At 38.7% G+C, this 17,256-nt stretch overlaps 1 protein-coding gene across 1 annotated transcript in view; it reads right to left on the minus strand.

The window, feature by feature from the left end:
- Positions 1–9,408: 9,408 nt before the first annotated feature.
- The window catches only part of UNC5C (unc-5 netrin receptor C), a 399,382-nt gene continuing 391,534 nt past the window's right edge, over positions 9,409–17,256 (minus strand). The window contains exons 15-16 of the mRNA XM_044680230.1: positions 12,457–12,635; positions 9,409–9,769 (exon numbers count right to left, since the gene is read on the minus strand). Coding sequence (XP_044536165.1) covers positions 9,604–9,769; positions 12,457–12,635 — 345 coding nt within the window. The 3' untranslated portion in view covers positions 9,409–9,603. The remainder of the gene's footprint in view (positions 9,770–12,456; positions 12,636–17,256) is intronic.

The following is a 17,256-nucleotide window of genomic DNA, read 5'->3' on the forward strand; positions in this document are numbered from 1 at the left end:
ACAATAAATTTAACATAAATTATTCTGATATTTGGTAATTTTGAATAATTTTCAGGTGGTAGTTGAGAGTTCGTGTTTCTTCTTTTAAAATTATTTATGTTTTTATCTAATTGTAATGGTTGTTGGTGGGTCTTACTCATATATTTCTGTCAATTTCCTATTGATTTTGGTTTCCTATTAACATTAAGGGTTTTTGACTGGATTTTGTTTTCTGTGCATCAACTCCAGTTATGTTATTTTTCTCTTTTTCATTAATTAAAAACAAAACAAAACTGTAGAGCTTGAAGGAACCTCATAGACTATCTAGTTCAAACCTTTCATTTTTTGCAGATTAGAAAACTAAGACCCATAGAGGCTAAGTGACTTCCCAAGGTTAGTAAAGTTTCAGACTGAAATTTGAACCCAGTTCTTCTGACACTGGAATACTTCTTTCATTTTCTCAATTAGCACTAGGTCACTGCTTGTGTTTACTTGAAGTGATTGGATATCCCATTTTGCTCCCTCCCACAGAGATACATTTTCCTTTTCCCCTCTCATTTTGGACTGATATCACTGGATCTTTCCTTAACTCTTTAAAAAAATCATAACCTAGATAACCTGTTTGTTTTACTCAAAACAGTTCCCTCCTGACTTCCAACTCAGATATGTTTAAAGGCTTTTTCTCTGTGCCTTGTCTAGTAAAGATTCTAGCTCTTTTTATTGACTCTTTATTTCTGTATTCTTTTTTACATTTCTGTTTCCAGATCTATATAAGTGTAATTTATGAGTCCCTCTCTCCCTTCACCACGCTCCACTTTTGTTTGAATGGCCTTCATTCAGTTATCCTGATTTCTAAGAGATACTTTATTCTTTCCACCCCTTCTCTACTCTTAATGACCATTTAATTAGAACCAAATCTTGTAAGCATACATATGCACCAAACCAAGATTTAACTCTTTAAAAATAAGTAGGCTTCTTCACCTTCTTTTAGTCTACTGCTTTTCCATTTCAAAATTCTGCATAATTCTGATTCCTTTTTCTTAAAAGGAGTTTTCAGGAACCCTTACTACTAGTTTGAATTTTATTTCAGAGTTGTAGGACCTTAACAGGATAGGGGATCGTATATTTAAAATTGAAAGGGATCTCATTAGTCAGCTCGTTCAATTCCTTTATTTTATAGGTGAAGCAACTGAGGTCCAGCTAAAGTGAATTGCCCCAAATTACATAGATAGCAAGTAGAAGAATCAGTATTCAAAAAACGGATCTTCAGGTTCTACTTTAATTTCCAACACTTTGAAAAAAGGCTACAACATGGAAAATTAAGAGGTTTATCCTGTACCCACAAATCCTGTCTTTCTTAGAGACCTTGTTTTAATTATTTTTTAAAATCAACATCATTTGTTTTATATATCTGTATATTTCTGGATTAACCTCAATTAACCAACTGACACAGCAACCACAGTAACCAAAGGTTACACACATAACCTTTTTTTTTTACCAAAGTTTATATCTATATTTCCTTATTTCTTCTCCTAAGCCAATTAGTCTGGTGTTTTAAACAAATCTTAGTTTGACTCTGAACCTTTTAAAATAGTAAATTTAGTCCCTGGTTCATTTAGTCAACTGGAAGGGTTTTACATGTGTTCATTTGTATACAAATATATACCTGGTAACAAAAAACCAATGGTCCGTCATTTATCAGTGATAGTATTCATGATATAGAGAACCAATAACAAAATAATGTGGTCCTGGTAGTGGGAGGTGAGTATGAGTGGAAGTCTTCACTGAGGTGGAGGCTCTGCCCTTACAAATAAATGAGGAAAGGCAGGATTTTCTGTTGCTTATAAATATAATTTATTACCTGTTTAAAAATTCTTTCTTACACTTTGTACATGTCAGGCTGACAGAAATAAATGCAGGCAATTTACAAACAGAAGGGATCAATGGAGGGAAGGATTGTTGGTGGAGGGAGTCAAGAAGGGAGCAAGGAGAAATGGGAGAGAAGAGGCACACCCAGAACTAGTAAACCACATCTCCACTGTACAGCAATACAAAGAATGCAATGCCTAGAGAGCACTTCTCTGTTAGGAATTCTTTATAAAAGGAATTGCATAGAAGAGACAGCAACAGGGAAATCCACAACAACAAAAGAAATGTTCCATATCTGAAAAGCCAAGGTAAAAACAGGAAGAAAACAACAGCAAAATACAACCAAATGAAAATGATTTCCAAACCCCTGAAGACATTTTTCTGAGATTTAATTATGCCATGTGAATGTGAGATCTAAGATACATTATCATCAGTAAAACCTTCAAGGAGGTATTTTCTTTGAGGGTCACCATCCTACAGCTCCATTTTAAACTTTATGTATACATAGAATGCTCTGTGGTATTAAATAATACTCAGAGAGGCAGTGATCCCTGCTCCATTGAGATGTTCATTCTTTCAAATGAGTGAAGGGCTTACCTAGAAATACTCAGTCTGGGAGAAGAATCAAGGAGAAAATACAAGTCACATTTCCACTCAATCCATGTAATCATTATATTTCTTTTTCAAAATGAGGTGGTGGGAGAATGCATTAGGGTTAATTCCCACAATGAATGTTAAACAAATCTTTGTTGGACAGAATGGAATGATCATATTAGTCATAATGAGAAATGAGAAACTTGAATAAATTTCTGTTTTTTTAAAGTCATTATTGTTTTCTTGCAATTGGATACTATTGTATTTCCAATGAGCATTTCCATTGTCTCTAGAGTCTCTTCATCCACAAAGGGAGGAAGTTGGGCTAGATTAGATTTAAGGCTCCTTCCAGTTCTAGTTCAATGGTATTATGATGTACAAATTGACAGCTTGTTTCAAATTATGCCTCAATAGTTTTGATCATATTCAAAACTCGGACAAAGCTCCCAGACATATAGGAGTTTAGAATGCTAACACACAAGAATTCCAATGCAAATGGAAACTATGACCTGGGCAGTCCTGACTCTGTGGTCCTGTCAGCTTCGGCCATTAAGATATTACCAATTACTCAATAGGGATGATTAATGCCGTGTGAGCTGGTAATGTTTCATTGGCAGGTACATTTGGGGATTATTTGCAAGGATATACCAGCTCACTTGAGAGAGAGAGAAAGCCCTGAGACACAAGCCTACACCGTATTCTTGCTACAGATCAAAGAAAAGGAAGGTTTGGAAGGGCACCAATTAAGACATGGTATTAGTCCTTGTCTCTAAGAGTCTGATGGGTATTCTAAAGAATTTAACCTTGAAAGGCTAGAAATACAAGCAAAGGAAAAAGAAGAGTCAGGTAAAAATCTGGTAAATTTAGGCTGTAAAAAGAGCACATCTAGAAAATATTTGAGATCACGTTCCCTCTTCTGAAGGTCAGAATTATTCAAATATCAACCAATAATCTATATCTCTCCACTTTGCTTGTGTAAACATAGCCATAAACTAATGTTGTTCACATGATTACATCCTTGTCTCTCATCATCTAAGCCTTCTCCCATTTCCAATCTTATTAGGTTGTTATTCTTTAGCACTGGAGGGAAAATGGAATTTTATCCTATAGAATACTATCCCATAAAACCTTTCTCCAAAGAGAAGCTGTAATTTTCTAAATCAAATACTTTAAGGAATAGTATCCCTAATTATACAGAGATGTAAAGTTTTCAAAATACTTTACTCTTTGGCTAAGGAAAAAAGTTGCACCTGATTCCAAGAAGTGAAGTTTTGTTTCCTACTTGCAGGTAGTTGATAGCAAATAGCAAAGAAAATGCTTCTTAATGGATTTGTGAAAATCCAATGACCCTGTACTAATGTCATCTTTGAAACTAAATGGCATTGAAAACCTACCCTTTGATTCATGTACATCCTTTTAGATCTTGGGTCAATTAAAATCCATGCTTACAGCAGTTGTGGACCAAGAGAGAAGATTTTACTTGCTTGGCCCTACTCTTCCAATTTGAACTTTCACCAGCCACTGTCGTTGATCTCTCCACATTAAGTAGTTGGCAAGATTTAAAACCTGAATTTAACTATGAGACCATATATAATTGTAGCCAGGTGAAGAGACTTCCTTATTTAAGTGGATTTTACTGGAATTTCCCCTCCTCTCCCAAGTGTCAGTGGGATAGATTTCATTAGAGGGAAAGAATGATTGCTTATTGCTGATCAATTTATTAGAGGGTGTAGGAGAGGCATTTTATTGGACAAGTTTTTTCTAAATTAAATTCTTAAGAAATGAAAGCTATCAAAGATGTTGCTGAGGCTACCCTCCCAATCAAAACTGGGAACCAATTATCTTATCCTTTTAGTTGGGTGCCGCCTTTCACTTTTGAGACATCCTTCTGCTTGGAAAATATGCCCGTAAATTTCTAGATTGCTCAGAACAGTAGTCAAACAAACGAACAATCTGATAACTGATAACTGAACGCAAGGTTTAACAAATTTAATAGGTTTTATGTTTCCAAGGATTATTCTCATATTGACTTATTCACTAGAAGAAAAACCATAAAGATTACAAATAGCATCTATTAAAGTCCAATTCACTGGGGCAGGGAAGTAATCTAAGGTCCTTGAGGACCACAGGAGTATGCAAAGGCAGTCAGGTCCTTCCATGCTGGAAAAACTCCAAGTGTTACTGCTATTCTCTCCTATGGTATTTCTTTGTGTGGGTGTATGCCATTTCGTCCTACCAGAATGTAAACTCTAAGAGGACAGTCATTTATTCATTGCTTCTTTTATATTTGGAATGATGGCCTGAATAAAGGGGCATTTTACAATTTTTTTTGGGGGGGAACTGAGTTTCAGTGATAGATTATGGGTCTGGCCAGAGAGGACCGGCCTGAATGAGTTGGGAGAGATTTATCATGATCACAAATGACTCCCAAGATGAAAGGTTGTTTGGCCAGAGCAATTTATGAAATGTAAAGGGATTATAATCATCACGACTGCCAAAGAGTACCCTTTCCAAGTTCCAAAATAATATGTAAGGAAATGATTAGGCGTTCTGAAAATTCAGAAATACCTGGCCCTGAATAGCTCAAATGCCAGCGTTAGGTCCGCAGTGGGAAATGAGTGGTAATTAGATCCACAAATGTGTTTTAGATCCATGGGGGAGCCAAAGTGGGCATTGGTGTGAATAGGAAAACCTCTTTGTAAATTCTGCATCCTGAGGTTTTACATGCCTCCAGGGTCTTTGTGCCCAATTGCCATTATATCTCCCTCCCCCTACAGAGTCTCAGTGCAGTTTTACGCTGGCAGAGCTCTTGGGACACCCTGTAATAATTCTGCATAATTCTTCCCAACCATTGCTTTTACCCAACACTGCTCCTTCACTTCGCAAAGGAATGAGCTCTCCACCCACCCCTTACATCGCCTGGCACTGTCTTGACTTGAATGTGTGCTTAAGCAAATAAAGTCACTAAAGATACGCATGCGTCTATGAGGCTCAATTTCATAAAAATGGCACCGGACGGAATGCCCCCTAGATATAAAAAATAGAAAGAAAAAGGGAACTGCTAGCCAAGTGACTGAAAATACATGAGAAAGGAAGGATTTGAAACAAATGAAAGCTCAAAAGCAGAGACCTAATCAAAGACTGAAACTGCTTTCCATATAGAGCTTTATCTATTTAAAAATATTAATATCACTAGCTGTCACTGAGCTGCCTTGTGGATGAATGCTCTGAAAAGCAGCAGGGCCACAGTGACGTGACCTTCTCCTATTCCAGTCTAAGTTCCTTTGGAGTCAATAAAAGGGTAGAGGGTGGAACTGGGAAATGGGGCGGCGGAATTATTGTAATCGTTGGAATGAAACCGCCGAAGAGTCTAGACTAGGGTGATGGTCAGAACCTTTTTTTTTTCAGTCTTCATTCCTGTCAGAGAAATCTCAATGAAATAGTTCTTCATATTTCAAATAGTTTATACATTCAAGGGCAAAAGAATACCCAGGCCAGATTGCCTTTTTGCCACGAGATGGCAGCACCTGCCAACATTTCAAGACGAGAACTTGGCCTTTTCCCTGTCTAAGTAAGAGCTTTCTGCTCTGTCTAGAATTCCTCAGAAGGAAATGCGGAACATACGGACAGAAAACAGTTGATGTCATGAGTCCTCGCTTCGAGATGCCCTGTGGTTCTGGACCCAAGAGAGATCCAAGGAAAGGGCAGAATGCCTCAAGGGGACACAAAGCCAAAGAGAATATGCTTCTGCTTTTATGCAAGTGACACTTTCTGTGACCAAAGGAGGGGGAGCTCCTGGCAGGATGCTGAGAGAGAGGACTAATCTCACTTTGGAGGAAGTGCTACTTGTACACCCGTCCCCATTTCTATAGAGACCATAAAACCAAAAAAGTGGGGATTGGAAGAAGATCCAGAGGATAGCTGAGATGACCTCAGTAGCCAATCTCTGATCATACAAGTATGGAGAAACTAACCCTATATGCAAAATGAAGTAAAAAAAGCAAGGCAACATCTGGATTTTTTCCTCATCATTTCCCTGGCATCTTAAGCAGAACTTTTGTTTTCTTTTAAGAAGTTTATAGAACATTTGCCTCAATTCTCCATGTCAGTTTTCATGTAAAGACATATCCTTAAAGCAGGAACTGATATTTCACCTCGTTCAAGCAGTGGGAAGAGCTGAATCATCAATGGACAACTTAAAAGTTTTTTTTTGGAACTCAGCCATACACTTAACCAGGGAGCACAGAGAGGAGGGTTTTCTTCTGAACAACAGAGCGCACATCTGGGCTGCTTCATGTCTTCTTTTCTATTTCTGGACAAATGCTTCCAACCCTAGAATCTTAGCCACGAGATAAAGTCAGTCTAAACCTGAATGCTTCTTTCATGTTTGGTTCTTCCATTTCTTGTGTAGAGAAGCATTCTCCACAGAATGGTTCATTTGTTTTTAGTTCCTTAGTTTGCAATGCAGTTTGGTTGTTGCTGGGCAGGGGCATGGGACATCAGAGCGAAGATTACACTTCCAATTGTAGTCATTTTGAGATGTGAAACCGTACTTCCATTCTCAGTGTAGCAAATGTTTTATGTCTGAACAACAAAATGTTAACCAAAGCATTCAAGATGGTAAAAGGTGTCCAAAACAGAAGATCTAAATAAATCAGAAAGCCAAACAGAAAGCTACAAAGCAAACAAAAGCTGCCAAGAGGAGAGTCTACATAGGAAGGTAATGTGTTATAGTAGAAAATGTGCTGGACTTGGAGGCTAAAAGCCTGGGTTAAATCCTAGCTCTGCAATTTACTTCCTGTGTAACTCTGGGTAAGTCACTTCAACCCCCTTTGAAACTCAGTTTCATCACTGGAAAAATGATGGGATGAGACTAGAGCCTCTTTCCAAATCGCCAGAAAAGGAAAGCAGACACATGGAAAGCAGTGAGGAAAAGATGAAGGTTTGGAACGAGGAGATTCTAAAGTACCATCTGACCAGCAACCAGGACCCCTGTCTAATGCTGAACCACAGCCATGCTTTGAAGCTAGTAATTCATGCACAACATGCTCATCATTCAAATACTGGTTTGGTTACTATGGCCTGTTGAGCACTTTCTCCCCACCTGCTGAATGAATTGAGTTTCTGTGTTAAAACAAAAGGCTTGTGATAGTTAACTATATATAGATAACTATATATATATATATAGATATATAGGTAATATATATAGAGATAATATATAGAGATATAGATAACTATCACAAGTTATGAGAAAATGAAAGAAATGTCAGAATTGTGTGGCCCTTCTTCTGGTTGGTCTTTGTGGACCAACACATTGTATGTTTACTTCATTATTGTTTGAAACAAAGAAGATAATCCATAGAAATGTCACCAAAATACCAGCAATATGAGCTTCAGAGGAAAAAGTAATTCAGCCTAAAGTCCACTGCAAAGGGAACTAGTGAAAGAAGTCTAGAAAAACACACACACACACACATGTGCGCACGCGTGTGGATGCTCACACATATTAAAAAAAAAGTTTTGCAGCTAGTCCAAGGAGAAGAAGTTGAAACCTGCCTTAAAAGACAGTAATGCCATTTCTCGGTCAAATTCCTTATGAGAGTTAAATCGTGTGTCCTAATATCACTCAGTTAAGTGGAAAGCCAATCAAATACAATATATTGAACAGGAATAATTTACTAGGTTGAATATCTCATATCATGGGTGCTTGTAGAGTGACAGAAGGTAATTTGTAGGGAAAAGGCTGCAGGTGCATCTGCAGAGGTGCATTTGCAGTCTGCATTACAGATAATTAGTTGAGGGAACAAATTCAACCCAACACTTATATTCTAGAGATAATGCAACCGAGGTTTGGGGAAGTGAACTGAGTTACCCAAGGTCACACAGCTGTCACTGGCAGTGTGAATAGAACTCGTCTCTTGTCTCCACATCCATGGACCCTGGCACTCTTTTCTGCCACCTCTGAGGGAGGCAGAAAAACACGAGAAGAGCTGGGAGCTCACTTGGTATCATCCTCCCTGGGTTGGGAAAGCCCTCCAAAATAGCCCACTAAGGGGTCTGAGCAGCAGTGGTGAGTAGCTGCCTTTGACCAGTATAAAGGACCAGACAGGAACAGAGGCAAACATTCATTTCTATGCTTCAGGGGTCAAGGAACTGGGAGAGGTAAAAGGCTTAAGGTTTAGTGACTGAGAAGGCTTGAGAAGGTTCAGGCAAGTCTAGTCAACACGCAAATGCCTAATGCCACCGTAGACAAAAACAGAAATGATTAAACGTAAATCCTTGTACTAGAGTACTTATAAATGCTAATAGATAATAATTAATAATAATAATAATAATGATTATAATAATGATACTTTTTAAAAACCACTCCAAATTGCATATCACAAACACAGACATTGTGAGGAGGGGCTTTTTCATCACTTGAAATGAGTCACTATCTTCCCTGTGAATCTACAGTATATTCCAAAAAGGAACTGGATAGAGCCCCCAGGGAACAAGGAGTCTTAACCATGCCTGCTTTCCGCTCAGATTATCCACTTTCTAGATACAAATGGTTACGCTTGGGTTCTACAACAAGGCCTTGAAACAGAACGACAATGGGAGGATTATCTGAGACACCCGATGCACAAGATTTATAACAAAAGTCTGTGGTTTCTCTGAAAATTGCTAATCTGAAATAGACACAACAAAGCGTCCACAGCTTCAACTTCAAATGCTTTAAACAAAAATAGAAAGAGCCATGAACGGTGTCCTTATCCCTGTCCAAATCTGATGTAAACAATGTTCATAGAAACTGGGTCTGTTAAGAAAGTTTATCCAATATAGCTGGATAGCAATAAAAACCGTTTCCTAGGAAACTGTAAAATCCTGTACCATGCAGCGCACAACCCAATTAAGAGGAAAGTTAGGTTGATTTCTATATTCAAGGTACAACTTTACACATTTTTCTCTTAACTCCTGTGATAATGTACAAGTAAAGTGGGAATGAAAATTGGCTGTTTCTGGTTGTGTTTTTTTCCTCTCTTTCTCTCTCACACTGAAATCTCCCAGTGAGGCTCCTTGGTCTGGTGTGGCTTGTTTTTTCTTTCTCAGTCATGGCCCGCAGGCCAGCCATCAGACTCCCTGTGTATTTTCCTCCTTCCTCTTCAGTTCCAGGCTAGTTTAATATTGCCCATCTGCTGCCAAAGACACTACTGTTTCATGTCTTCCCATTTCTTCCAAGACTGCTGCCAGCATGCTCAGGTTTCCATCTGGGAAGTTCTGAGCTTCCCAAAGATCCAGGATCACTCCAGTCGGACTTGATTTTGTTGCAAAATAATTCAAGTATCTGTAACAGAGAAGAGCAAAAGATGCTGAATGGGACGATGTACAGGTTAGCTGTCCAAATGCATTCTGAAGAGCCAAAACTCCCTCACTTGCCTTCTAAACAGTCAGGTTATATTTGAGAAGCCACCATCACTTAATTGAGTCTACAACAACCAGCTTTCTCCATAACTACAGGCTGAACTTTACTGGATCATACCAGCCAGCAGTTGGGACTTATAAACAGATTCCATCTTAGCCCTGAGGAAGTCATTTTAGGAGATGAGAATGGCTATGGTCAACAACTTAGAAAGAACATTTTAAAGTTTTCTTCCTAGTGTTAATGGACTAGTACTGGGAGTCCTTTGAGCACACATAGATTTTCCCTGCTTGATTTTATTCAATTAGAAAATGTTTGCCCACCCTTTGGTCATGCATGGCTGGAAAGTGCTCCCCAAATTTCCACAGAGTGTGTGCTCAGAGACCTAGCCCCTCATCAGCCAGCTTGGGCTGACCAGGAAAGTCCTGAAAAAGTGCCTTTGGTGCCCTCTTCTGTTGGAGGAAAAACTGCAAAACTGGAGTTTATGTCTATGGGACTGTGGGCAAATCCTTCACTTCTCTGCCCCTTGGTCTCCTCCTATGAAAAACGAGGGTACTGCAATGACACGTCCTACCTGGAAGAGTTATTATAAAGCCAGGGTCAGAGACTCAACCCGGGATTTCATTGATAAAGGGCCCTCTCAGTGAGGAGCTTCCTATTGGATTATTGGGCAACTTCTCTGAAAAGTAGAGCTGTCCAGAGTTCTGAGAAGGGACTTGCCCAGGGTCACAAAGTCAGGCTATGTCAGAGCCAAATTCTTCCTGATTTTGAGGCCAGATCTCTATTCATTATACAATACTGCTTCTATGTGGTGAGGCTAAAACTTTGTCAATTATAAAACACTATTGTCACAATAAGTATTATTATTATGAAAAATGAAGACTTGCCCAACACTGTTTTAATGAATGACTAGAACACAAAAGGAAACTAATCTAGCCTCCACCCCCCCCCAAACCATAATCCCCACCTCATAATGGCTGTAGGCATATTTGGCCAGGTCAAGTAAGCACAGGTCCCCTTTCTATACTATAATAGAATACAATGAATTGAGTATAACAAAATATAATAAAATCCATATTTTTAAGCACATCTTCACATTATGTACAGGGATAAATATAATGTTTAGAGAAGCTTTGACTCTTGATTTCTAGGAGAGCAGGCTAGTTAAGGCAGTAAAGACACCAATAAAGTTGCAAAACAATACTTTTTGATGCATATGCCACAAAGTAAAATGCTGAATGAGATTATAAATGGAAAAGGATTAGGGAAGGGTAGAGATCTGGCCTCAAAGGCAAGAAGAACTTGGCTTTGACATAGCCTGACTTTGTGACCCTGGGTAAGTCCCTTCTCAGAACTCTGGACAGTGCTCTAATTTTCAGAGTAAACCAGTAGGAGGAGGAGCTCCTCACTGAGAGTCAGTCAATAGACACTTTTTAAGTACCTACTATGTGACAGGCATTGTGCTGAACACTGAGAATTTGTTAAAAATGAGAATGAAAAAGTGAGGAAATATGGGTTTTGGGGGGTATGGGAGGCATAGGCATGTTAGAAGGCAGCAGGACAGGAGCTAATAGGGAAAGATTAAAAATAAATGGATATGATAGGGAGGGCAATCTTTTGGAAAAGACAGGATGAAATGAGATCACTTGTATAGGTAGAGAAGTTAGTCTTAAGACTTTGGTGAAGGAAGAGATATTAGTAGAAACTTTGTGAGTGATGATATGAGGAAGAGGAGAAAAAAAAGGAGCTCATAGTGAATAACCTTAACTTTTACAGTAAAATATGAGGCAAGGTTCTTACCTGAGAGTGTGGGTGCAGGGAAAATCATGGGAAGTTTAAGGAAGGATAAAAAGGTTTGGTAGAGCTTTGGTGGAGACTGGAATTGAATTGATAAGGAAGATTGCCTTTAAGGGCTCACTTGAGGTTGTACAACATGCATTTGTATTAGACCTAATCAGAACAGTTGTCTGGTTTTCTCTTTGTGTAGGAGCAAAGACAGTGATGATGAGAGTGATCCAAGGCTTGAGAAATTGCAGGCACAATCAACGATATGATAAGGAGGTTAGGGGTCAAGGAGGGACAACAGACAGGTGAACTGGTTTAACAAGGGGTCAAAATAGAGAGAAGAGGAGAGTGGCTAGGGTGGGGATGATGGCCAGAGAGAGAATTAAATTTGAGGGTTCCAGGGATTTAAGATCATGATGTGGATGAAGGAAATGGTTTGGTAAAGGGAAAAAGATAGGCAGGTGAAAGTCAATAAATTAAAGTCAGATAAAGAGATTTCAAAATTCTTGAACTTGGACGTGGTTTCTGGATGATGACAAGACAAGTAAAGGGTATGTTTTTGGTTGAAGTAGTTTGGAAGAGTTGGCAATGGGAAGTAAGTAGATTGAGAAACAATAGTTAGGGTGTTTAGGATTTAATATATAAGTTTCTTAAGGAGGCAACTTTTGATAAAGGAAAGCTTTGGAGATGGAGTAGTAGTCAAAGAAGGGGAGAAAGAATATTATAGGGAAAGGAAAACTGTGAGCCAAAACATATATTTCCTTGTCTCATTGAAAAGCTATCTCCTCTCTAGGAGGTGCTGAACATGAAGTAATGGTTGTGCTTACCTATCCAGTTTCAGTTTGTGGGCTAGCATCCTCCAGTCATGACCTCTTGTCTGTGGGGCATCAAGGCTGCTGCAGAGCTTCTGCCGAATAGGGAGAGGAATACTGAAGGCATTGGGTCCTGTGATGGTGGTAATGGTACTTGCTGGGTCCAGAAGGGGAAAGTCGATGCCTGTAGGTTCCTACATTTCAGTTGAGAAAACAACATAGCATTGTTATTGGGAGAACAAAGGACAATCAATATTTAATTAGTGAATTAAATAGACATGGATATAAAGTTCTACACTTAGGTTCATAAATAAATGGTACAAGAATAGGATATGAAAGCTTTGGTTAGTTTAAGTAGAATAGTAAGGGGCTTAATTTAATATTGGGTTGCATTAATAGAAATGTAGTATCCACAGAAAGAGGGAAGGAATAGTTTCATGTATCTGTCCTGATCAGACCATGACTGGAATAATGTTTTCAGTTATAAGTGATACATCTTAGAAGTAATATTGTCAAACTAGAGAGCATCCAGGTACAGAGGATGATGCATAACAATGGAAAGGAGACTAAAGACATGCCAAATGAACATCAACTGAAGTAATGTTTAGTTTGAAGAATAGAAGATGTGAGGTAGGGATATCATAGCCAAAGCCAGATATTTGAAGGGCTGTTTTTCCTAATACCTATTGGCATTAGAACTGTTCTCCTTAGAAACAGGCTTTAGGAGCAATGAGTGCAAACTGCAGAAAGGCCAATTCAAACTGATGGTAAAAAAATATTTTGAACGATTAGAACTGTTTAAAGGAAGAATAGAGGCAGCCAGGCAGTGCAGTGGCTATGCAAGCGTGAAGTCAAGAAGACTCATCTTCATAAGTTGAATTAGACATTCACTAGCTCTGTGACCTGGGGTAAGTCACTTCACCATGCCTCAGTTTCTTCGTCTGTAAAATAAGCTGGAAAAGGAAATGGCAAACCACTTCGGTATCTTTGCCAAGAAAACCTCAAATCAGGTCATGAAGAGAAGGACAGGACTAGAAAAACAACTGAACAAGAGCAAAAGAAGAATAGGTTGCCTTCAGGGGAGAGTAGGCTTGTTTGAGGTCTTCAAACAGAAGTTGAATGGCCACCTATTATTATTGGGAAACAAAATAAGATGCCTTTGGCCTCTAATTTTGTTTCCCAATAATAATGTATTTCCCTGTGGAAGACATGTAATGAATGATAGTCAACTAGCATTTATTAAGTGACAACTATGTTCCAGGCACTGGGCTAAGTATTAGTTTTTTTCTTTGATCAGGAATTGACTTAAGATTTAGGCTCCAGTCCTTCCTCTGGACTTCCTTCCAGTCCTTCCAGACACATACTGACCATGTGAATATGGGCAAGTCACTTAAATTCTCGGTGTCCTCCAGTCTAATCTCTAAGACTAAATTCACACAGCAAGTTCTGGCCTGCACCGGTGGAAGGAGTTTTCTCATCTGAGAATTCCTTATGCCAATGAAATCACAGAGCCAGTCCCTTTACTTAGGTTAACAGAAATATTTGTGCTGTTTACTTTCATAGTCTGTGGATTTATTGGTCCTTATTGAAAATTATTTTAGATAGAAAGCTCTGGAACATTTCAAATACAGTTTTCCAAGGTGGTCCTTCAGGAATGAGCAGGAAAAGAAACACAGTGGTAACTTTTTAAAAAGGAATCAGATTTCAAGAGGAAGTACCAGGACAGCACCCTGAGAAAGAACAGAGCTGACATTTAACTGTTAGAAGTCAGATCTGCTAGAGAATGTCTGACACGAAGGAGAAAACCAGTGTGGGGAAAGGCAACACAGGTCACATCTCATACACCAACTTCTTGCTGCTGAATGAAACACATGACATTTGCTTTCCTGCCTCTGCCCCTTCCCCCGGATGCTTCCCCTTGCTTGCTGGAACTCAAGCCCTGGTTCATTTAATTGGCTGAAAGGGTTTCACAAGTGTTCATTTGCATAGAGAGTCTCCCTTCCTCAATTCCATCTTTTAGAATCCCTGGCTTCCTTCAAAGCTCAATTCAGTTGCTGTCTTGACCTCGGACCTTTGTGGACGGCTCCCCTTCTTATAATTTCTCTATCCACCTATAGTTACTTTGGATTACTTTGCATTTATTTACTTTTGTACAAGTTGTATTCCCACCATCCCCAGTAGGATGTAAGTTGCTTGAGAGCATCCTTCTTTGTTTTGATCTACATGTCGCTCCCACTTAGCCCAGTCAGTGTCTTACATTTAGGAGAGTTGGGACTGGACTTGTGGTTTCTTTAGTTCTTTAGTACTGCAGACTCTTCGATAAGGAAATTCCTTCTACTAATGAGTCACTACCTTCTCTCTAACTTAGAATCACTAATGGTTGCCCAGAACTCCAAGAGATTGGGACTTGTCCAGGATCTCTCAACCAGTGTATGAGGGGATAGTCTTTGCAGCTATCTATCATCTAAACCTGGCTGCCTCTGATAGTAGAACTCCCAGGAAGCATTTAATAATACGTTTTCTGAACTGGATTCAATGATAGACACCATAGCTCTTACTGAGGATGTAGCACATTGGAGTAAAAAAAAAAAAGTAAAAAAAGTACACAGCATTTGGAGGTTGAAGGAGGAATGTAAATTCTGATTGTGCTCCTGAAAAATGGGTAACTTTGTGGTGAGTCACTTCCCTTTCTTCAAACTGAGTTTCTTCATCTGTAATTTATTAGGGGGATGGATCAGATGACCCAAATCCTACATGATTCAAATTATATGAAAGTAAGTCAGCTTTTTTTCCTTTGAGGAAACAGAAAATAAAGGAGAGACCACCTTCAGAAAAGAATGGATGAACTGATTCTCTAATAATAAATCCAGTGAAACCATACCATGATCCTTTAAGTAAATTCATCTCCCAAACCAACATTAATGTAAATTCTTACTCTCTTCTGCAGAAGAAAACAGGAGCCACTCTAGTCATTATATCTATGGGCTGAGAAGGCAAAAGCAAACGTTGCCTGGGAACTATTAAAGCAATATAAAAAAATCAATTTAATTGACTTTAAAATGGGTAACTCCTGGGTGTTCAACATTAGTTGCTGAAGGATAAACAAGAAAGATCCATGTCCAGCAGCAGAAAAACCTAGGGCATATTTAATGGTGTGCTGTTCAGGCTTTTCTGTGAAACTCTCCTTGCTAGCACCTTCGGAACAGACCTAGACCCACAGCAGCAATAGCAGCAGCAGCCACCAAGGGCATTCTGAGTTGTTCCCTGGAGTGGGAATTGAAGGAATCAGTGGTTCTAGTGTTGACTTTGCAAAACTGAGCTTCATTTGTAATGCCTTAGTCAAAACTCTGTTTTCCTGGTTATAGAATCATGCTGTGTAGAACCCACTATTCTGCATGGAGGTCAGTTTAGAGCAAAATTAATTTTTGTAATAATATTCAGAGGAGTGTTGGCTCTAGTCACAGTACTCCGATTCTTGACCCCAAATTTGGCACGTTCTATGTCAAAGGACCATTTCATGTTTTGTTTTTTGAAGCTCAAACACAAGTGGGATTTTAAGATTTTGTTAAGTGTCAGAATCCTCAAAGGGGATATTAGGAAAATGATATTGACCCAGATGTCTAAAGTCAGTGTTTCAGTTCTGAAAGGTGTTCTCATTTAATTGTCATTCTGTTGACAGGGAACTGCAGATCATAACTCCTCTCTGTTTCGGTAAAAAGTCACCATCTGGTGGCCAGTCTGGTACTGAGCCTCTCTATTTTCAGCTAGCTAGCTCTTGGAGGGCAAATAAAGGGTTTATCACAGAATTTAAACTCAAAGCCTTTCCATGCTGTATGGTCTATTGTTATAGCCTTGGAGAATCCAAGATCACCATTATGACCCAAAATTATAATGCATTCATTCATTCATTGAATAACTAGCAATTATATAGTGCTTTAAGGTTTATTCTCACCATTACTGCTATGATTTTCCCATTTTACATATGAGGAAACTGAGGCTGAAAGAGGGTAACTTGCCCAGGGACATATAGCTGATAAACTATGTCTTAGAACTCAGATCTTCCTGACTCCAGGTTCAGTGCTCTATCCATTGTCCTACTCTTCTCCCGTTTATTGATACCTAAGCTATGAGAAAACAGTAAGTACTTAATTGATATATTTTTTGAGTAGGAGGGGAAAAATATCAGAAATATATGTATTCAATTTTTATGCTATTCAGTTTTTAAAATAATAGTAGCAAAGCAGAGCATCCTTTCTGGTCCCAATAACTGGTACAGCAGAGGTTATTGATAGCACAATATACTTGAGTTTTATTAGAACCTATTAGTTCTTTATTAGAACTATTAGTTCATAGAAACTATGCCCATTAGTTCTTCCACTTACTTGGTAGGTTAACTTAAGAGAAGATCTTACTACAGCACTTATTACAATAATTGTTTAGGATTGTGGTTGTTGTAGCATCTGTCTTCAATACTAGGCTTTCCCCAGATGAATATATAATTTTACACCCAATAATATAGGCAACCAGATGTTATGAGTAAAAGCTTTAATTCTCAGGACTCTGAAGAATCAGTTACTTTCCATGGTCACCAGGACACTTGCCCTAAAGTTATTTCAAAGAACCCAAGAGTTCTGGATAAGACTGCTCACTTTCCAGGCCATATGGGAATGATTTAAGTGGATTCATCCCCCAAACCAGGAGAAAGAACAAGTATGTTGAAAAAGAGGTAGCAGAGAACATAAATATCATTTCATATCCTCTCATTTTCCTTGAAAGGTCCTACATAAGGAGGAGAGGTAGATCAGATAAATAGCA

This window comes from Gracilinanus agilis, chromosome 6 (genome assembly GCF_016433145.1).
Source record: "Gracilinanus agilis isolate LMUSP501 chromosome 6, AgileGrace, whole genome shotgun sequence".
NCBI classification, from domain to species: domain Eukaryota; kingdom Metazoa; phylum Chordata; class Mammalia; order Didelphimorphia; family Didelphidae; genus Gracilinanus; species Gracilinanus agilis.